Source organism: Coregonus clupeaformis, chromosome 19, assembly GCF_020615455.1.
Source record: "Coregonus clupeaformis isolate EN_2021a chromosome 19, ASM2061545v1, whole genome shotgun sequence".
In the NCBI taxonomy this organism is placed as follows: domain Eukaryota; kingdom Metazoa; phylum Chordata; class Actinopteri; order Salmoniformes; family Salmonidae; genus Coregonus; species Coregonus clupeaformis.
Genome location: NC_059210.1, coordinates 11506394 through 11529043, shown reverse-complemented (window position 1 = coordinate 11529043; position 22650 = coordinate 11506394). Strand labels below are relative to the sequence as shown.

Genomic DNA, 22650 nt, shown 5'->3' with positions numbered 1-22650 from the left:
AGAGACAACAAGCGAGAGCTGCCTCTGATTGGGAACCACACCGGCCAACATAGAAATAGACATACTAGATCTAAACATTGAAAATACAACATAGAAAATCACAACAAGGAATATACACACCCTGACTCAACATATAAGCGTCCTCTGAGTCAGGGCGTGACATGTTAACAGACCACACTGATGTTAACAGACCACACTGATGTTAACAGACCACACTGATGTTAGACTACACTGATGTTAACAGACCACACTGATGTTAACAGACCACACTGATGTTAACAGACCACACTGATGTTAACAGATTACACTTATGTTAACAGACCACACTGATGTTAACAGACCACACTGATGTTAACATATCACACTGATGTTAACAGACTACACTGATGTTAACAGATTACACTGATGTTAACAGACCACACTGATATTAACAGACCACACTGATGTTAACAGACCACACTGATGTTAACAGACCACACTGATGTTAACAGACCACACTGATGTTAACAGACAACACTGATGTTAACAGACCACACTGATGTTAACAGACCACACTGATGTTAACAGACCACACTGATGTTAACAGATGACGCTGATGTTAGATTACACTGATGTTAACAGACCACACTCATGTTAACAGACTACACTGATGTAAACAGACCACACTGATGTTAACAGACCACACTGATGTTAACAGACCACACTGATGTTAACAGACCACACTGATGTTAACAGACCACACTGATGTTAACAGACCACACTGATATTAACAGACCACACTGATGTTAACAGATTACACTGATGTTAACAGACCACACTGATGTTAACAGACCACACTGATGTTAACAGACTACACTGATGTTAACAGACCACACTGATGTTAACAGACCACACTGATGTTAACAGACCACACTGATATTAACATACCACACTGATATTAACAGCCGTGTTTCTGGAGCTGGGTTAATGGATGCGTGCACAGCTGCTTGGTGTGTGAGCAGGGCAGACCCCTCTCCAAGACGATGGGCTGTGCCCTGGGGAGTGTTATTGCTGAGGATGACAGCTAAACAATCTTATCAGCTGACTCTGCTGCGTTGGCACAGGGACCTGTTTGTACTGGAGGTCTCTTCAGGGCTCCTCTGCTCTGCCTGCTGGAGAGCTGTGGGTGTGTGCGCTGTGCGTGTGTGTGCGACCATGCACATGTGTGTGTACGTGTGTGTGTGTGTGTGTACATGTGTGTCTGTATGACTGGATAAGTGTGTACCTCTCCCCGTTGAGCCTGAAAGACAGTAGTGACTGTAGTAACTGTATCTGCCACTAGTTTAGAGCAGAATGTAGGTTTGTTTGGCTTTTCAACAGACATTCCTGTTTGCTAGCTTCTTCAGATGCTCTGGTGCTCAGTTCTTAATGGGCTGTTTCCTTCAATTTACACCTCAAATACTGCATGGAATGGAGGTCTGGTGTGTATGCTGTGATGGCTAGTCAGGAATAGTGCTTTGTCTTCACCGACCCAATAGTGTCCTGTAGTTTAGCATTTGTGCATAGTACTGTTCCTTTTTAAGATCATTCCTGAACATCTAGTAAACTGCATTTTTGGTGCCCTAAAACATAAGAAAGCGAAATATATAATTTAGCATATGCTTCATAGAGTTGAATGGAGTTCAGACAACAAGTAGAAAATACCCAGTATCTTCCTTGTTGTGTAGCTGTGTAGCTGGCTGTTGTGTGTTAATGGTGGTGTGGTACTGTCCGGACCATCTGTTGAGCATTAGAAGGATCCTATTGGCATCCCTATCATTGAAACAGAATAATGGCATGTAATTGAGGAATTCTCTCTGAACGGGGACGTGTCCAAGTGTCTTATCTTCCTCCCCCTGGGAATGATCACAATAAGCTCAGCTTGGCAACAGATGGAATCTACATAGCGCCTGTGTGTGTGTGTGTGTGTGTGTGTGTGTCACGTCCTCACAACAAATTAGTTTTGTTAAATTATCGAACAGTTTACATTCTTATAGCTAGCGTAATCCTGTTGATAAGATCAATGCAAGCATACTATAGTTTAACAAAAAATAAGTGTCTCATAAAGAGGGGAGGTGGGGAAGAGGATGGGAGGAGGAGGAGAGGAGGAGGAGGGGAGGAGGAGGGTATCTTTGGGTGGTGACACAACAGGAGAAGAAGCTGCCTGTCTGTAGCCTGTTGGTTAGCTATGCTTTGTGGAGAGAGAGAGAGAGAGAGAGAGCGAGAGAGAGAGAGAGAGAGAGAGCGAGCGAGCGAGCGAGCGAGAGAGAGAGAGAGAGAGAGAGAGAGAGAGAGAGAGAGAGAGAGAGAGAGAGAGAGAGAGAGAGAGAGAGAGAGAGAGAGAGAGAGAGAGAAAGAGTCTCTGTGACTAGTGTGTTATTTTGATATGACCTCTGCCTGTTGGGGTTGGAGGGGAGAGAGAGAGAGAGAGAGAGAGAGACCGTGCCGGTAGAGGGGAGGGAGGGAGAGAGAGAGAGAGACCATGCCGGGAGAGGGGAGGGAGGGAGAGAGAGAGAGAGACCGTGCCGGTAAAGGGGAGGAAGGGAGAGTGAGAGAGAGACCGTGCCGGGAGAGGGGAGGGAGGGAGAGAGAGAGAGCTTCACCACCCCCTCTGTTGACTGTATGGTATAGTTGTGTCTCTGGCAGGGCATCAGAGGAGGTCTGTTCCAACACTCTGAACCTGCTGACGGAGCCCCGGACCAGCCAACCCCAGCCAACCCCAGCCAACCTGGAAGAGAGAGAGAGAGAGAGAGAGAGAGAGAGAGAGAGAGAGAGAGAGAGAGAGAGAGAGAGAGAGAGAGAGAGAGAGAGAGAGAGAGAGAGAGAGAGAGAGAGAGAGAGAGAGAGAGAGAGAGAGAGAGAGAGAGAGAGAGAGAGAGAGAGAGAGAGAGAGAGAGAGAGAGAGAAAGAGAGACAGAGAGAGGTGACTTTTGTCTTTCTTTAATGATACATTCTCATTTCATTAAAACCTTCTCCAAACATCCACTAGGTCAAACGGATTAAATGATGTCCCTTAACACCCCCACTGAGCCTGTATGAGGCTCCTTCCCATTTCTGTCCTTCATAAAATCCATCAGTTTTGTTTTTACAGTTCCATTCCCCGCCGACCACCAGCGTCTCCTCAGGCGCTACCTGTGAGAGTTCCTGTCTAAGACACCCAAACAGACGCCCCCTCTCTCCCTCTATGTTAGGCACATACACATTTATAAGGACAAACCCCTGTTGTTAATTTCTGCTTTTACTATGAGCAGTCTACCCCTACACACCTCCTTTGAGGAGCACATTTTTACGGCCAGACCCGGTGCAAAAAGGATTGCCACCCCTGCACTAACATTTATTCCATGGCTCAGCACACTTGCCCCTTTCCACTAGAGCCCCCAATCAACTTCATTCATCACATCGCAATGCGTCTCCTGCAGAAACAACAACTGTACTTTTCTGTTTTACATATTCACCCAACAGACTCTTCTTTCCCGCATCTCTGACGCCATTTATATTAAATGATCCTACCTGTAGAGTCTCCATAAGAAGTGGGAGAAAAGCCAGCAAAGAAAGAGACCAATAGCAAAGCTCAAAAAGCTATTAATCTAAACGCACGGTTGTGACCCACTTCCTCAACCTAAAATGTTTCCTGAGTGAGAGGACACCATGCCCCTCATTTTTCATAGCGTGTTGGACTGATCTTACAAACTTCCCCGGATCGCAAAAAAAAGATTAACCTTTTTCCCTTTAGTCTCATTCAAGAACCTTGACAGTTCCCTCATGTTTTTAGTTTTTTTTGTTTTTTGGGGTGGGGTAAGGGGGGATAGAAGGATTACTTTATCCTATCCCAGGTATTCCTTAAAGAGGTGGGGTTTCAAGTGTCTCCGGAAGGTGGTGAGTGACTCCGCTGTCATGGCGTCGTGAGGGAACTTGTTCCACCATTGGGGTGCCAGAGCAGTGAACAGTTTTGACTGGGCTGAGCGGGAACTGTGCTTCCGCAGAGGTAGGGGAGCCAGCAGGCCAGAGGTGGATGAACGTAGTGCCCTCGTTTGGGTGTAGGGACAGATCAGAGCCTGAAGGTACAGAGGTGCCGTTCCCCTCACAGCTCCGTAGGCAAGCACCATGGTCTTGTAGCAGATGCAAGCTTCAACTGGAAGCCAGTGGAGTGTGCGGAGGAGCGGGGTGACTTGAGAGAACTTGGGAAGGTCGAACACCAGACGGGCTGCGGCGTTCTGGATGAGTTGTAGGGGTTTAATGGCACAGGCAGGGAGCCCAGCCAACAACGAGTTGTAGTAATCCAGATGGGAGATGACAAGTGCCTGGATTAGGATCTGTGCCGCTTCCTGTGTAAGGCAGGGTCGTACTCTGCGAATGTTGTAGAGCATGAACCTACAGGATCGGGTCACCGCCTTGATGTTAGCGGAGAACGACAGGGTGTTGTCCAGGGTCACGCCAAGGCTCTTTGCACTCTGGGAGGAGGACACAACGGAGTTGTCAACCGTGATGGCGAGATCATGGAACGGGCAGTCCTTCCCCGGGAGGAAGAGCAGCTCCGTCTTGCCGAGGTTCAGCTTGAGGTGGTGATCCGTCATCCACACTGATATGTCTGCCAGACATGCCGAGATGCGATTCGCCACCTGGTTATCAGAAGGGGGAAAGGAGAAGATGAATTGTGTGTTGTCTGCGTAGCAATGATAGGAAAGGCCATGTGAGGATATGACAGAGCCAAGTGACTTGTTGTATAGCGAGAATAGGAGAGGGCCTAGAACTGAGCCCTGGGGGACACCAGTGGTGAGAGCACGTGGTGCGGAGACAGATTCTCGCCACGTTGCTGGTAGGAGCGACCTGTCAGGTAGGACGCAATCCAAGAGTGAGCCGCGCCGGAGATGCCCAACTCGGAGAGGGTGGAGAGGAGGATCTGATGGTTCACAGTATCAAAGGCAGCAGATAGGTCTAGAAGGACGAGAGCAGAGGAGAGAGAGTTAGCTTTAGCAGTGCGGAGAGCCTCCGTGACACAGAGAAGAGCAGTCTTGAAACCTGACTGGTTTGGATCAAGAAGGTCATTCTGAGAGAGATAGCAGGGGAGTTGGCTAAAGATGGCACGCTCAAGAGTTTTGGAGAGAAAAGAAAGAAGGGATACTGGTCTGTAGTTGTTGACATCGGAGGGATCGAGTGTAGGTTTTTTGAGAAGGGGTGCAACTCTCGCTCTGTTGAAGACGGAAGGGACATAGCCAGTGGTCAAGGATGAGTTGATGAGCGAGGTGAGGTAAGGGAGAAGGTCTCCGGAAAGGCAGGGCAGGTTGTTGGGCAGCCGGCCGTCACAAGTCACAAGATTTCATCTGGAGAGAGAGGGGAGAAAGAAGTAAAAGCATAGGGTAGGGCAGTGTGAGCAGGACCAGCGGTGTCATTTGACTTAACGAACGAGGATCGGATTCAGCAGGGAGGAGAAGGTGGCAAAGAGCTTCCTAGGGTTAGAGGCAGATGCTTGGAATTTAGAGTGGTAGAAAGTGGCTTTAGCAGCAGAAACAGAGGAAGAAAATGTAGAGAGGAGGGAGTGAAAAGATGCCAGGTCCGCAGGGAGTCTAGTTTTCCTCCATTTCCGCTCGGCTGCCCGGAGCCCTGTTCTGTGAGCTCGCAATGAGTCGTCAAGCCACGGAGCAGGAGGGGAGGACCGAGCCGGCCGGGAGGATAGGGGACATAGAGAGTCAAAGGATGCAGAAAGGGAGGAGAGGAGGGTTGAGGAGGCAGAATCAGGAGATTGGAGGGAGAAGGATTGAGCAGAGGGAAGAGATGATAGGATGGAAGAGGAGAGAGTAGCGGGAGAGAGAGAGCGAAGGTTGCGACGGAGCATTACCATCTGAGTAGGGGCAGAGTGAGTAGTGTTGGAGGAGAGCGAGAGAGAAAAGGATACAAAGTAGTGGTCGGAGACTTGGAGGGGAGTTGCAGTGAGATTAGTAGAAGAACAGCATCTAGTAAAGATGAGGTCAAGCGTATTGCCTGCCTTGTGAGTAGGGGGGGACAGTGAGAGGGTGAGGTCAAAAGAGGAGAGGAGTGGAAAGAAGGAGGCAGAGAGAAATGAGTCAAAGGTAGACGTAGGGAGGTGAAAGTCCCCAGAACTGTGAGGGGTGAGCCATCCTCAGGAAAGGAACTTATCAAGGCGTCAAGCTCATTGATGAACTCTCCAAGGGAACCTGCCCTTTCTCTCTAGTGGTGGCCTCCCCCCCAGCACCAAGCAAAGGTTCCTTGGTGCCTTTGACCACACCATCCTCTCCACTCCCACCTCCTTTTTTCTCCCCCTTGTTCCTCTTCCGCCTGTCCCCCCTCCTCCACCCCCCTAGTCACTTACCCTTCCCCACTATACTCTCCTCATCCACTAGCATAACCTGACTAGGCCCGGCCTCATCTACACCACCATCCATGACATGACTAGACCCAGTCTCAGCTACACCACCATCCATAACATGACTAGACCCAGTCTCATCTACACCTTCCTCTATAGCATGACTAGATCCAGCCTCATCAACACCACCATCTATAGCATGACTAGGCCCAGCCTCATCTAACCCACCATCTGTAGCATGACTAGACCCAGCCTCATCTACACCACCATCTATAGCATGACTAGGCCCAGCTTCTGCTGGCTGCGTCTCATGGCCCCCTGCACACTGACCTCGATTTCCCCCACTGGCGCTTGTACCCCCACCTTGTCTACGGCCTTTATGTGGGCACGCAAAGCTCTTATGCCCCAAATCCCCACACTCAAAGCACCGTAGACTATCTGTGCTGGCAAACCCTGCACATTTAACTGTTGCTCATTGTTATTCAGAAACATGAACACTTGCCTCTGGAATAAAACAACGTGCTTAACGGCATCTGCCTGAAAACCTGCCGACAGTACACGACAACCCCTAGCAAACTTACCAGAACGACTCAGCTCTTTCCGGATTTGATCATCCGTAATAAACGGATGCAGATTTGCAACTACCACCCGAGTCGAAGGAGTCGAAAGAGGAGAAATCGGTACCAACACATCCCTTACAAATATTCCACTATCATTGAGCCTACCCACCAAATTTGCAATTTTTATGAACACAACCACAGCTTTGTTCATTCTGGATGCGGAATGTATAAATTCAGCTCCTACCTGTTCGCCGACCGCGAGCAGAACCTCCTCCACCTTAACTCCATTCTCAGGAACACACCTGAATCCATGCCGTAACAACAGTGTCTCCTCCGCGATAGGCTGCGAAGCCATCACGCACACCACACCGTTCAAACCCCAGGAAACTAAAACTCCTTCCTCTTCCTCTCTAACTTTGAAAAAAAATAAGTGGGTACCGCTAAACTACCAGTGCATTAAGCCCTCCACCATAGAAAATAACAATTGAAAGAAAAGACCAAGTAAAGAATCAAGAAAATAAGTAAGGATAGAGCCCTCCACACGCCCTCTCAACTACAAAACACTCCCAGTATGCACTGAGAGAGAGAGAGAGAGAGAGAGAGAGAGAGAGAGAGAGAGAGAGAGAGAGAGAGAGAGAGAGAGAGAGAGAGAGAGAGAGAGAGAGAGAGAGAGAGAGACAGACAGAGACAGAGACAGAGACAGAGACAGAGACAGAGACAGAGAGAGTAATGAGGGAGCACTGTCCTCAGATGGCCTTCTGTGATCACAGGCTTGTAGGTGAAACAGTGCTGAGACTCTCCCTCCATATTGTTTTGCTCATTACTTGAATTATCTCTACAGGTACTGTCTGCAGCAACAGGAAATGGGAATTATTATGTGGATTATAATGAATGATCATTTTTGTAGTGGTTGAAACATTTTTTGTTAGGGCAAATCAAGTCTTAAATATTAAAGTGGAAATTGCAAACTTTAGAAGCTTTTTAAAACCTTTAATACACTGATATTTGCATTTCCTGTAACGCAGGAAAATTCTCTGCGACAACAGAATGATCAAATTAATATAAATCAAATACATTTTTATTTATCACATGCGCCAAATACAACAGGTGTAGACCTTACAGTGAAATGCTTACTTACAAGCCCTTAACCAACAATGCAGTTTTAAGAAAAATAAGTGTTAAGTTAAAATTAAAAAATTTAAGAGCAGCAGTAAAATAACAGTAGCGAGGCTATATACAGAGGGTACCGGTACAGAGTCGATGTGCGGGGGCGCAGGTTAGTCGAGGTAATTGAGGTAATATGTACATGTAGATAGAGTTAAAGTGACTATGCATAGATAATAAACAGAGAGTAGCAGCAGCGTTAAAGAGGGGGTGGGAAGGGTTCTACATGGAACCCAAAAGGGTTCTAACTAGAACCAAAATGGTTATACCTGGAACCAGGGGCGCAACTTTCACTGGGGACGGGGGTCCCCCCCAGTTTAATCATTGGAATGTGATACAAAACGAGACAACGGCTTTAGGACCATGCGGACGCCTCCGAGTGGTCGGGTAGGCTGTTTGGAGTGTTTATCCGACTGGATAAAAAAGTATATATATATATATATATATATATATATATATATATATATATATATATATATATATATATATATATATATATTATGTCCCCCCACTTCTAAAACCAAAGTTGGGCCACTCCCTGGAACCACATAGGGTTCTTCATAGGGTTCTCCCATGGGGACAGCCGAAGAACCCTTTTAGGTTCTAGATAGCACCTTTTTTTCAAAGAGTGTGGTCTTGTACCAGTGTTGAGGATAGGAGGGTTAGAAGGAATGTGCCTGTGTGTTCTGAGACTGGAGAGCCCGGCCTCAAGCACACAGATCACCTTACTGCTGTCTGCATGGCTGGGAGATACACTATGTTACCCACCCAGTGACAACCCAATGCCAGTGGGCCTCATCCATGAGGGCATGTACAGTATGTTACAGTATGTACAGCCAGTGCACATGTGTACATATATGTTACTGGATGTGTGAATGGTCCTTCAATGGAATTTCCACACTGCAAATGATCTATCATGTTCCAAATGTAGAGCGAGAGAGGGGAGCGAGAGCGAGAGAGGGGAGCGAGAGCGAGAGAGGGGAGCGAGAGAGAGAGAGAGAGAGAGAGAGAGAGAGAGAGAGAGAGAGAGAGAGAGAGAGAGAGAGAGAGAGAGAGAGAGAGAGAGAGAGAGAGAGAGAGCTCTTCTGGGGACAGCATGTGTTCTTTACTCTGAAGACAGCCCCTCAGATGAACTTCAATGGAACAAGAGAACCATGTTTTTTGTGTTGAGAAATGATCAAGGATACATAAGAGGCTAGATGAAAGTATGAATGAGACAAGAACGATAAAAAAACAAATCTGTCTTTCAATAAAAGATAATGATATTGTTGTGCAATAATGTTCAGCTTCACAGTTGTACTTTATCAGTGTTTGATAAAAGCAGTCACCCAGTGGAACAACAGCATGAAGGGTGTTGATCAGACATAACGGCGGACGGATAGATAGATAGATAGATAGATAGATAGATAGATAGATAGATAGATAGATAGACAGACAGACAGACAGACAGACAGACAGACAGACAGACAGACAGACAGACAGACAGACAGACAGACAGACAGACAGACAGACAGACAGACAGACAGACAGACAGACAGACAGACAGACAGACAGACAGACAGACAGACAATGACATAACAGTACAGGATTGAAGGAACACACAGCTGTGTCCCCAAACCCCAATACTGTACACTGTGTTCTCCCTCCACCAGTCACAACCTTCGCCTCCCTTCCCCCGTCTGTCTCCCCCCTTACACCTCCCCCTGTCTGTCTCCCCCCTGTTCCTCACCCCCTTACTCCTCCCCCTGTCTGTCTCCCCCCTGTTCCTCACCCCCTTACTCCTCCCCCTGTCTGTCTCCCCACCTGCTCCTCACCCCCTTACTCCTCCCCCTGTCTGTCTCCCCCACCTGCTCCTCAACCATTCCCCCTCCCTCTCCCCCCTCCCCCTTCTCCTCCCCCCTCCCCCCTCCCCCGATCTCCTCCCCTCTCCTCTTCACACCTCCCGTCCTGTCATTAACCACGGTAGCACACTCTCTCTCTACGTTCAACCTGACATCTGTCATCAGATGAGGGAAGAAAAGAGAGCTGGCTTCAAATGTCTCTGACCTTCTCTGACCCTCTCTCACCCTCTGGCCCTCATTCACCCTCCGGCCCTCGGTCTTCAACTACAGCTCATATCAGCTTTCAGAGGTCAAAATACCCATTCACAGCTCTTACACTCTCTCCAGCAATAGTGTTTACAGGAGCTTGACTAAGAGCTGAGATGGATATACTTGTCAGTGAAAGTCATAGGAAAGACGTGCTGAAAGATTGACGTGAATGCATGCTGGTTTGAAAGCAATAACACTGACGGTGGCCCATCAGCCGAAACATTTGCTCTGTCTTGTTGCCTCTTCAATGAATAGATAAAGCAAAATATGACTTTTAAACTCTCCTTTTTTTAGTGTGGACCCTGTAATGCCTGTTATGTTTTGAAAGTAATACATTGTGTTGTTCTGTGTTTCAGCTCTTGTATGAGGAGTGGGCGAGTTACAGTGTATTTTACAAATACCAGCCTATCGGGCTAGTAAGGTGAGTGAAGGTTTCCTATTCTGAAACTGAACGTCTGTGGTTGTGTCTGAGATTGCTCTGTTCTTCCTCAATTGCTATCTGGTGAAGGTCTGTTTAGATCACAATGTCACATTATGTTTTAATGTTTATGTCAAATAAACCTACTTTTTTTTTATAATGGAGAAAGTGTTGCGCCTAACCTTCTGATGCAATATATTCTTCCTAATGCAGGAAATACTTTATACATATTCTATTTTATTTGATTATATTTATTCTATTATTTTATATTCTATTATTTTATATTCTATTCTATTTGAAAGATGAGATTGCTGTGTTGTTTCCTATGCAGGAAGTACTTTGGGGAGAAGATAGGGCTGTACTTTGCGTGGCTGGGGTTGTACACCCAAATGCTGATCCCTGCTTCTCTAGTGGGAGTCATCGTGTTCCTGTACGGCTGTGCCACCGTAGACGACAACATTCCCAGGTTAGCAACATAAGGCCCCATACACAGCCAAGGAAATAATCATTGGTTCTAGCCGGCAGAATCATAGGGCATGTCTGCCTGAGGTTACAATTCATACAATTAAGTAACTGTGTGGAAGGTGCCTAAGACGATTGAAATTATTGAAAAACACCGAATGGAAATCCGGAGACATAGCTCAAGTAGAGGTATGACCTCATCCTGTTCAGACATCCAATAGTGAAATATTGTAACAGACAGCTTTAGGCTGTAGAGTGGTTTACAGTAGGATATTGTGACAGCTTTAGGCTGTAGAGTAGTTTACAGTAGAATATTGTAACAGCTTTAGGCTGTCGAGTAGTTTACAGTAGGATATTGTGACAGCTTTAGGCTGTAGAGTAGTTTACAGTAGGATATTGTAACAGCTTTAGGCTGTCGAGTAGTTTACAGTAGGATATTGTAACAGCTTTAGGCTGTGGAGTGGTTTACAGTAGGATATTGTAACAGCTTTAGGCTGTGGAGTGGTTTACAGTAGGATATTGTAACAGCTTTAGGCTGTGGAGTGGTTTACAGTAGGATATTGTAACAGCTTTAGGCTGTAGAGTGGTTTACAGTGGGATATTGTAACAGCTTTAGGCTGTGGAGTGGTTTACAGTGGGATAAGAACACACAATATAGAGAACTGTGCCATGGTAACTAACAAGGTCAAAACTTGCCGCAAGGCCAAAACTAGAACAAGCAGACATTTAAACGGTTTATATTCAATACTTATTAAGACCATTTATGTCTAATACAGTATTTAATATAGCCATCAACTTGTTCCCAGTTCAGAATACCTGCCTCGCGCTGTACCTCTGTCCTGTCCCTACTCTCTGGCTCGTGACTAACGTCTTAAATCATCTTCACTTCCTGCCAGCATAAATAATGCAGTTTAATAAAGTATTTATAAGGTAGACCAGGTCACTTTCCTGCTGCCTGATGTCTGAAGCTCTGCCTGGCTTGGCTTGGCAGTCCACAACTATAAAAAGGAAACGTGTTCCTATACGGAGACAGAAGAGGGACAGAAGAGGTGATTTGTGATGTCCAACATCTGGTTGATGTAGATGACAAGAGGAAATTAAACTCCCCCCTGGCTAACATCTCTTATCTCCGTCAGGATAGTTTGACACACTCTGCTGTTTGTGTCCTGATCCTCTGCCACTGGAGCGCCGCTCCCAATCCTCCACAGACATTAGATCTTATTACAGTTAGCCTGACTCACCGGTTATAAAAAAACAAGAATGGAATATACTTTTAAGATCTGACTTAGCCTCGAGCTCCAGCGGTCTACTTTGTGGAGCTTCTGATTCGTGAGACTAGACCTAACTAAACTACATAATCCAGATTATTGTATAAATATGATCATGAATAGTATTTTAAGCAAACGTAGAGATTTATTTGAAAAAACTTTTACTGCATGCGACCCTAAATTGGCACTTGAAAATAGTGAGGACCCCACTTGAAAATAGATTATACTCCCTAGTTAACGCTGTGTGTTCATATTCACAACATTGTTGGTCCTTCAGGTGGTCTCAGCTCATTATAATGAGATGAAAGCTAATTCTAATACTGTAAAAAGTCATTAGTTCACACTAAAAGGTTGTATTCTATTCCCATTTAAAGATATAAAAGTTATTAATTTGTTTCATACAATATCAGATTTTCATAGGGGAAATTTCAATTTCAGGGGACCCCACATGGGGTGCCGACCCCAAGTTTGGGTGCCACTGCTCTAGCTTGACAGGCTGGCATAATAACACCCACTGGAGGTAATCAAATCAAACCAAGCTTTATTTATACAGCACATTTCAGACATGGAATGCAATGCAATGTGCTTCACAGGAAATAACTAAATAAAAAACTATGAAAATAAAATATGAAATATTTAATACATAACAAACATAAGATACAAAAAAAAGAATGGCACAGACTGAACAACTAAAAAACACCCTGAGGAAAAGCAAAGCTAAAAAGATGTGTTTTAAGATCTCTTTTAAACATGTCCACAGTTTCAGCCCTCCTCAGGTTCTCTGGCAGGCTATTCCAGAGGCTGGGGGCATAATAACTAAAGGCTGCCTCTCCATGCCTCTTGTTCCTAGGCTTTGGGATAGTGAAAAGGCCAGTGCCAGAGGACCTGAGGGACATACTGGGTACATAACTTAAAAGCATGTCTGACATGTATTGGGGTGCACAATCGTGGATTGATTTAAAAACCAATATAGAAGAATCTTAAAATTAATTCTAAAACTCACAGGCAGCCAGTGCAGAGACCTTAAAACCGGTGTAATATGTGGTCTCCGTCTGGTCTTGGTCAGTACCCATGCTGCAGCATTCTGTATGTTTTGCAGTTGACCAATGGCTTTCTTGGGTAGACCAGACAGGAGAGCATTACAGTAGTCAAGACTTCTTGTATCTCTGTATCAGCCTGAGATAGAAACGGCCGCACCTTGGCAATGTTCCTCAGGTGGTAAAAAGCTATTTCGGTCACATTCCTAATGTGTGATTCGAAATTTAGTTCAGAATCTAAAATAACACCTAGATTTTTACCCAGTGTTTTATCTTTATTGCCCGCTAATTAAAATGTGCGGCCAGATTCTCTCTCTGTGCTTTGGCTCCAACAATAAGTACCTCAATCTTGATTTAGCTGGAGGAATTTGTGAGCCATCCAAGTATTTAAATCAGTAATACAGTCTAACAATTTATCCGAGGAACTAAAATGAAATAAAGAGGGCTGACTGTTGTATCCCCCCCTTCTCTACAGCATGGAGATCTGCCACCCCAAGAACACCATCACCATGTGCCCGCTGTGTGACAGAGCATGTAGCTACTGGAAACTGAAGGAAGCCTGCGGGACGGCTCGGGCCAGCCACCTCTTTGACAACCCTGCCACCGTCTTCTTCTCCATCTTCATGGCCCTCTGGGGTAAGAGGTTGAGGCTTGTCTACACAACAGAACAGAACAACTTTATTTATTTGTATCATTTATTTAACAGGGACAGTACTCAATAATCAACCACCTAGATGATACGGTAAGGCCCTGCGATAGACTCACGTCCTGTCCAGGGGGTGTACTTGTACATCAAGCTACCTCACATTGCAATGCTTAAAGGTCAGATCAATGCCAGTGGGCTGGACAGACCACAATATTGTGACCATAACCATGAACACCAAGGCTCCAAAGAAACCCTCAATGATTGTGGTCAAGAGAAAACAAATACACATTTAATCATGAGCAATTTCAAAATGATTTTGCTGCTGTACCCTGGGAATTTATTTATCTAGAGAATGAAAGAGTACAGTTAGGGATCGTCAATCTCCATGGATTGATAATGAACTGGGTGAGGTGTTTTCTCAAATAAATAGGGCAAAAGTCTTAGCAGCCAAATCTAAACTAGAAATTGATTAACAGAATTATAGAACACTACGAAATGACTACGAAAAATAACTTTATTTTACAAAAATGCTTTCATTGATTGTAAAAAATGATTCAAAAAAGGTATGGAATACAGTTAAGGGCTTACGTGGGACATCTATCTCATTTACATTATTAATTTTTTGTCATTTAGCAGACGCTCTTATCCAGAGTGACTTACAGTTAGTGAGTGCATACATTATTATTATTATAATTATTTTATTTTATTTCATACTGTGGGAATCCACACCAGGATCTCTAGTGGCACAGCTAGCGCTGCAATGCAGTGCTTTAGACCACTGCGCCACTTGGGAGCCACTCTCATCATGCCCATCTAGTGTGGAGGTTGACGGGAGAACAACATAAAAACCAGCTGACTTTGCCAATCATTTTGCTGATTGTTTTTCACAAAGAAAACACATTTACTGAGAGATAATGTAAACACCCAGTCTTCCAAACAAGCTATTGTCCAATAGATTGATGATCATATTATTATTATTATTATATTATTATTATTATTATTAAAAACAGATATTTTAGTCTACTGCTGGTGTCAGTAGATGAGGTGTTAAACCTATTGAAGTCATTACCCAATGGTAAATCTACAGGTTATGATTTTATGGACAATTTTTTACTTCGCTACGTGGCTCCCCAGATTGCAGCTCCACTGACATACATAATGAATTGGTCACTGGAAAAGGGGCAATATCTTAATGTATGGAGGCATGTTAAACTGTGTCCAATCCCGAAAGACATCAAAGAACCCCTTACTCCTGCCAATAGTCGACCAGTCAGTCTACTCCCTTCAATAAGTAAGATATTGGAGGGTATTGTGAGTAAACAAATATGGGAGTACATGGAAAATCATGATCTGATCACAGCCAATTAGCATGCTTATCGCAAAAACCATTCCACTACCACGGTATTGGTTGACATGACTGACCAGTGGCTCAGTGCTATGGATAATGGATAATGGATCATGGATAATGGATCATGGATCATGGATAATGGATAATGGATCATGGATCATGGATCATGGATCATGGATCATGGCAAGTTATTTTTTTTCTGTTCTTTTCTTCTTTCTTTTATTTTTAACCCATCCACAACCCCCCCTCATCGGAGGACACATACAGTGGGGAGAACAAGTATTTGATACACTGCCGATTTTGCAGGTTTTCCTACTTACAAAGCATGTAGAGGTCTGTAATTTTTATCATAGGTACACTTCAACTATGAGAGACAGAATCTATAAAAAAAATCCAGAAAATCACATTGTATGATTTTTAAGTAATTAATTAGCATTTTATTGCATGACATAAGTATTTGATCACCTACCAACCAGTATGAATTCCGGCACTCACAGACCTGTTAGTTTTTCTTTAAGAAGCCCTCCTATTCTCCACTCATTACCTGTATTAACTGCACCTGTTTGAACTCGTTACCTGTATAAAAGACACCTGTCCACACACTCAATCAAACAGACTCCAACCTCTCCACAATGGCCAAGACCAGAGAGCTGTGTAAGGACATCAGGGATAAAATTGTAGACCTGCACAAGGCTGGGATGGGCTACAGGACAATAGGCAAGCAGCTTGGTGAGAAGGCAACAACTGTTGGCGCAATTATTAGAAAATGGAAGAAGTTCAAGATGACGGTCAATCACCCTCGGTCTGGGGCTCCATGCAAGATATCACCTCGTGGGGCATCAATGATCATGAGGAAGGTGAGGGATCAGCCCAGAACTACATGGCAGGACCTGGTCAATGACCTGAAGAGAGCTGGGACCACAGTCTCAAAGAAAACCATTAGTAACACACTACGCCGTCATGGATTAAAATCCTGCAGCGCACGCAAGGTCCCCCTGCTCAAGCCAGCGCATGTCCAGGCCCGTCTGAAGTTTGCCAATGACCATCTGGATGATCCAGAGGACGAATGGGAGAAGGTCATATGGTCTGATGAGACAAAAATAGAGCTTTTTGGTCTAAACTCCACTCGCCGTGTTTGGAGGAAGAAGAAGGATGAGTACAACCCCAAGAACACCATCCCAACCGTGAAGCATGGAGGTGGAAACATCATTCTTTGGGGATGCTTTTCTGCAAAGGGGACAGGACAACTGCACCGTATTGAGGGGAGGATGGATGGGGCCATGTATCGCGAGATCTTGGCCAACAACCTCCTTCCCTCATTAAGGGCATTGAAGATGGGTCGTGGCTGGGTCTTCCATTATGACAACGACCCAAAACACACAGCCAGGGCAACTAAGGAGTGGCTCCGTAAGAAGCATCTCAAGGTCCTGGAGTGGCCTAGCCAGTCTCCAGACCCGAACCCAATAGCAAATATTTGGAGGGAGCTGAAAGTCCGTATTGCCCAGCGACAGCCCCGAAACCTGAAGGATCTGGAGAAGGTCTGTATGGAGGAGTGGGCCAAAATCCCTGCTGCAGTGTGTGCAAACCTGGTCAAGACCTACAGGAAATGTATGATCTCTGTAATTGCAAACAAAGGTTTCTGTACCAAATATTAAGTTCTGCTTTTCTGATGTATCAAATACTTATGACACGCAATAAAATGCAAATTAATTACTTAAAAATCATACAATGTGATTTTCTGGATTTTTGTTTTAGATTCTGTCTCTCACAGTTGAAGTGTACCTATGATAAAAATTAAAGACCTCTACATGCTTTGTAAGTAGGAAAACCTGCAAAATCGGCAGTGTATCAAATACTTGTTCTCCCCACTGTATATATATATATATATATATATATATATATATATATATATATATATATATATATATATATATATATATATATATATATTTTTTTACAGCTTTTCTGCTACATACATTTTACATATACATTTTACATGTACATTTTACATACACATTTTGCATACACATTTTACATACATGTACTTTTATATACAGCAATCACATAACAATAATACATTACTGAACATAAGTTCTTCAAACCCACTCCTCAGCCACTCTCAGCCCATCCCACCTATCACCATAGACCACACTCGTTTGGTTTCCATGAAAATGTATGCACTCACTAACTGTAAGTCGCTCTGGATAAGAGCGTCTGCTAAATGACAAAATGTAAAAATGTCAAATATATTTTTCAATTGTGCTGTGATGTTTTAAATACATTTTGAACCTTTCTAATTGTATAGTATCCACAGATTTTGAGCTAAAGATTATAACCTTTCCTACGAGTATTATTATATTATTTATTGACTGACTGACTACGGCTTTCCAAATCGCCCACAATAGCAAGTTTGTGGATATACTATTTCTAGATTTTAGTGCAGCATTTGATTTAGTGGATCATGAAATACTTTTAACAAAATTACTGCATTATGGGTTTAAGGAGGCAGCATTGAATTGGGTCCAGTCACATCTAACTGACAGGAAACAGTCCACCTATATCGATGGGTCGTTTTCTTCCCCTCATGCCCTAGACTGTGGAATACCGCAGGGCAGCTGCCTTGGGCCACTTCTTTACTTAATATATACCAACGGGGCCTCCCGAGTGGCGCAGCGGTCAAAGGCACTGCATCGCAGTGTTAGAGGCATCACTACAGACCCAGGTTCGATCCCAGGCTGTATCACAACCGGACGTGATCGGGAGTCCCATAGGGCAGCGTACAATTGGCCCAGTGTCATCTGGGTTAGGGGAGGGCTTCGCAGGGGGGTCTTTACTTGGCTCATCGCGCTCTAGTGACTCCTTGTGGTGGGCCAGGCACCTGCAGGCTGACCTGAGTCGTCAGTTGAACGGTGCTTCCTTCGACACATTGGTGCAGCTGGCTTCCGGGTTAAGCAGGCTGGTGTTAAGAAGCGCGGTTTGGCGGGTCATGTTTCGGAGGATGCATGACTTGACCTTCGTCTCCCGTGCCCATTGGGGAGATGCAGCGATGAGACAAGATCGAAATTGGGGAGAAAAAGGGGGTAAAATACAATATATATATATACATATATACAGTACCAGTCAAAAGTTTGGACACACCTACTCATTCCAGGGTTTTTCTTTATTTTTACTATTTTCTATATTGTAGAATAATAGTGAAGACAAAACTATGAAATAACACATATGGAATCATGTAGTAAACAAAAAAGTGTTAAACATATCAAAATATATTTTATATTTGAGATTTTTCAAAGTAGCCACCCATTGCCTTGATGACAGCTTTGCACACTCTTGGCATTCTCTCATCCAGCTTCATGAGGTAATCACCTGGAATGTATTTCAATTAACAGGTGTGCCTTGTTAAAAGTTAATTTGTGGAATTTCTTTCCTTAACGCGTTTGAGCCAATCAGTTGTGTTGTGACAAGGTAGGGGTGGTATACAGAAGGTAGCCCTATTTGGTAAAAGACCAAGTCCATATTATGGCAAGAACAGCTCAAATAAGCAAAGAGAAACGACAGTCCATCATTGCTTTAAGACATGAAAGGTCAGTCAATCCGGAAAATGTCTAGAACTTTGAACGTTTCTTCAAGTGCAGTCACAAAAACCATCAAGCGCTATGATGAAACTGGCTCTCATGAGGACCGGCACAGGAAAGGAAGACCCAGAGTTACCTCTGCTGCAGAGGATAAGTTCATTAGAGTTAACTGCACCTCAGATTGCAGCCCAAATACATGCTTCACAGAGTTCAAGTAAAAGACACATCTCTGTTCAACAGGTACAGGAAGACAAATCTGTTCAACAGGTACAGCAAGACAAATCTGTTCAACAGGTACAGCAAGCTCTACAAGTAGATCTGGAAAATACCAGGGAGTGGGTCTGCTGGAACAAACTTGTTTTGAACGCTAAGAAAATCAAGGTTATGTTGGTCTGTTCCACCACGAAAAGGCCAACACAACATGGGAAGCGATTAAGCATGGGGGGACTACAAATTGAGGAAGTGGCAGAAACCAAACTACTAGGATTGCAGCTAGATAACTGCTTATCATGGTCATCTCAAATAACTAATCTATGTAAGAAAATAAATAAAACTGCATGCATGGTCAGAAGGATAACTAAATATTTAGCGGGAAAGATTCTTAAAGGTGCAGAAATCGCTCAGCCATTTCCTGGTTGCTAAAATTCTAATTGTTCGCCTAATTTCAGTTTATGTGACAAAACAAGCAAGTATGGTATAGAGAATCATTGTTCCATCTAAACCGCTGTGAAATAATTTTCCATAACCAAAAATATTGTATTTTCAGCTGTTTGAAGCTGGTGTACAAAACCGAAAGTAAAAGATGCAAAAACTAAACTTAAGAACGGGAAGCATAGAATTAGTGCACATAGAACAGATCTACCGCTTCTTAGACTTGCTTTCAATGAGAAGACCTATAACTCACATTTCTATGTGAATTTGGTCGGGTCGCCCAAAAAGTTACATATTGCAGCTTTAAGCAAACAACCCAAGCATTAATTGGGAGTCAGGTGAACTACTGTTCTGTGGTCTGGGGAAACCCATCAGCGAGGGAGATTAGGAGGCTGCAGATTGCACCGAACAAAGCAGCAAGGATTGTACTAAAGTGGAGATATGATTTTTCTGTTGTAGTCATGCACAATGCTCTTGGGTGGTCATCAATCAACACAATTATTGAAAGAAACATGCTTATTTTATTTCACAATGTACACCATTTAAAATGGCCAAACTCCATTCAAAAGAGGATTCAATTTGTAAGAGACAGACATTCAGTCAATACTAGGAATAGATTGTCCACCGTCTATGTGTTATTCCAGACAGAGAAGAGAAAAAGACAAAAGAACATTTTGATTCAGAGCATTAAAGAAAGTGAATAATTTATCTGCGCAAACCAGAAACATTTCAATATACATTATAAATTTAAACAATACATTAGAACCATTTAAACAAGCTAAATCGGAAGGTTGTGCAGGACTATGGTAGATGAAGGAACCAATCTATCTTTTCAGACTGTCAGAGTATTTATCTGGTCAATATGGCAGTGTATTATGTCTGCTGTTTGTAACGGTATGTTATACTGTATGTGAACATTTGATTGTATTATAAATTGTATTTTAACTCTTGGAAGATTAGTCTGAATGAGGACTAAAAGAGATCCTAATAAAATAAAATAAAATCACAGTACAGAAACAGGAAATAGGCTTCCACCCAATGGGCCGTTCTAACTTGGACAAGGCTTATTTCAGATGATACTCTCAATTGTAACAATGCCGGATTTAGCTAGACAGCTAATTTTCATAGTCTACCCAACAGAACTGCACAACCATCTCAACTTTTGTAATAGTAAGGATATATGCCACTTAGCAGATGCGTTTATCCAAAGTCTAAGGAGTTCGAGTTAAGTTCCTATGGCACAGAAGCCATCTTCTCTATACACATCCCACCTGACAGGCCATCGTCTCTATACACATCCCACCTGACAGGCCATCTCCTCTATACACATCCCACCTGACAGGCCATCGTCTCTATACACATCCCACCTGACAGTCCATCGTCTCTATACACATCCCACCTGACAGGCCATCGTCTCTATACCCATCCCACCTGACAGGCCATCGTCTCTATACCCATCCCACCTGACAGGCCATCGTCTCTATACCCATCCCACCTGACAGGCCATCGTCTCTATACACATCCCACCTGACAGGCCATCGTCTCTATACACATCCCACCTGACAGGCCATCTCCTCTATACCCATCCCACCTGACAGGCCATCGTCTCTATACCCATCCCACCTGACAGGCCATCGTCTCTATACACATCCCACCTGACAGGCCATCGTCTCTATACCCATCCCACCTGACAGGCCATCGTCTCTATACACATCCCACCTGACAGGCCATCTCCTCTATACCCATCCCACCTGACAGGCCATCGTCTCTATACACATCCCACCTGACAGGCCATCTCCTCTATACCCATCCCACCTGACAGGCCATCGTCTCTATACCCATCCCACCTGACAGGCCATCTCCTCTATACACATCCCACCTGACAGGCCATCGTCTCTATACACATCCCACCTGACAGGCCATCGTCTCTATACCCATCCCACCTGACAGGCCATCGTCTCTATACACATCCCACCTGACAGGCCATCTCCTCTATACACATCCCACCTGACAGGCCATCGTCTCTATACCCATCCCACCTGACAGGCCATCGTCTCTATACACATCCCACCTGACAGGCCATCTCCTCTATACACATCCCACCTGACAGGCCATCGTCTCTATACCCATCCCACCTGACAGGCCATCGTCTCTATACACATCCCACCTGACAGGCCATCGTCTCTATACACATCCCACCTGACAGGCCATCGTCTCTATACCCATCCCACCTGACAGGCCATCTCCTCTATACCCATCCCACCTGACAGGCCATCTCCTCTATACCCATCCCACCTGACAGGCCATCTCCTCTATACCCATCCCACCTGACAGGCCATCGTCTCTATACCCATCCCACCTGACAGGCCATCTCCTCTATACCCATCCCACCTGACAGGCCATCTCCTCTATACCCATCCCACCTGACAGGCCATCGTCTCTATACACATCCCACCTGACAGGCCATCGTCTCTATACACATCCCACCTGACAGGCCATCTCCTCTATACCCATCCCACCTGCGGCCTACAGTAGAGCGAGGGCGTGTGTATGTATGTGATCCCGGGAAATGCAGGAAATGAACCCTGAACCTCGGCCCATCTAGAACCACACTCTTACCAACAGAGCCACCGAGGACTTCTCTAAACAATAGGACTCTTCTCACTCTCTGCTCTTCCTCACTTTCACCTGTTTTGTTCGTCCAGTTGTCCTCTTTCTTTGTTTCCTTTGTTAATTCCTGCGTCCACTATTATTTTGTTCTTTCTCTCTTTCCGGCTCTTTCTCTCTTTCCGTCTCTCTCTCCTCTATGACTGTTTCAACGGACCACTCAGCCCTGTAGACTAGACTGTACAGAGTCTTACTATGTGGATTAAACCATGCATGCTTTCCCTTAAAAAATGGGCTCTTTGCTGGTGCGTTCCTGTTCTGTTCATTGTCACAGTGAGGCTGGGCCTGTGAGGCCTGAGGCTGAAGGCAGACTGAAGGCAGGAGGCAATAGACTGGAGCATTGTATGAGGGCACGGGTTCAGCCCCGGGATTTATTTGCAGTTTAATTTGCCTACTGTGTGTGTGTGATATGATAGGTTTGGAT

The 22650-nt window shown here is 44.5% G+C and overlaps 1 protein-coding gene across 6 annotated transcripts in view; it reads left to right on the top strand.

Moving 5' to 3' along the window:
• The window catches only part of LOC121531645 (anoctamin-1), a 92036-nt gene that overhangs the window by 40168 nt on the left and 29218 nt on the right, over positions 1–22650 (top strand). For all 6 annotated transcript variants that reach the window (XM_041836994.2, XM_041836996.2, XM_041836993.2 and 3 more), the window contains 3 exons: positions 10511–10575; positions 10904–11038; positions 13815–13975. In XM_041836994.2, the coding sequence (XP_041692928.1) occupies positions 10511–10575; positions 10904–11038; positions 13815–13975 (361 nt within the window). The remainder of the gene's footprint in view (positions 1–10510; positions 10576–10903; positions 11039–13814; positions 13976–22650) is intronic.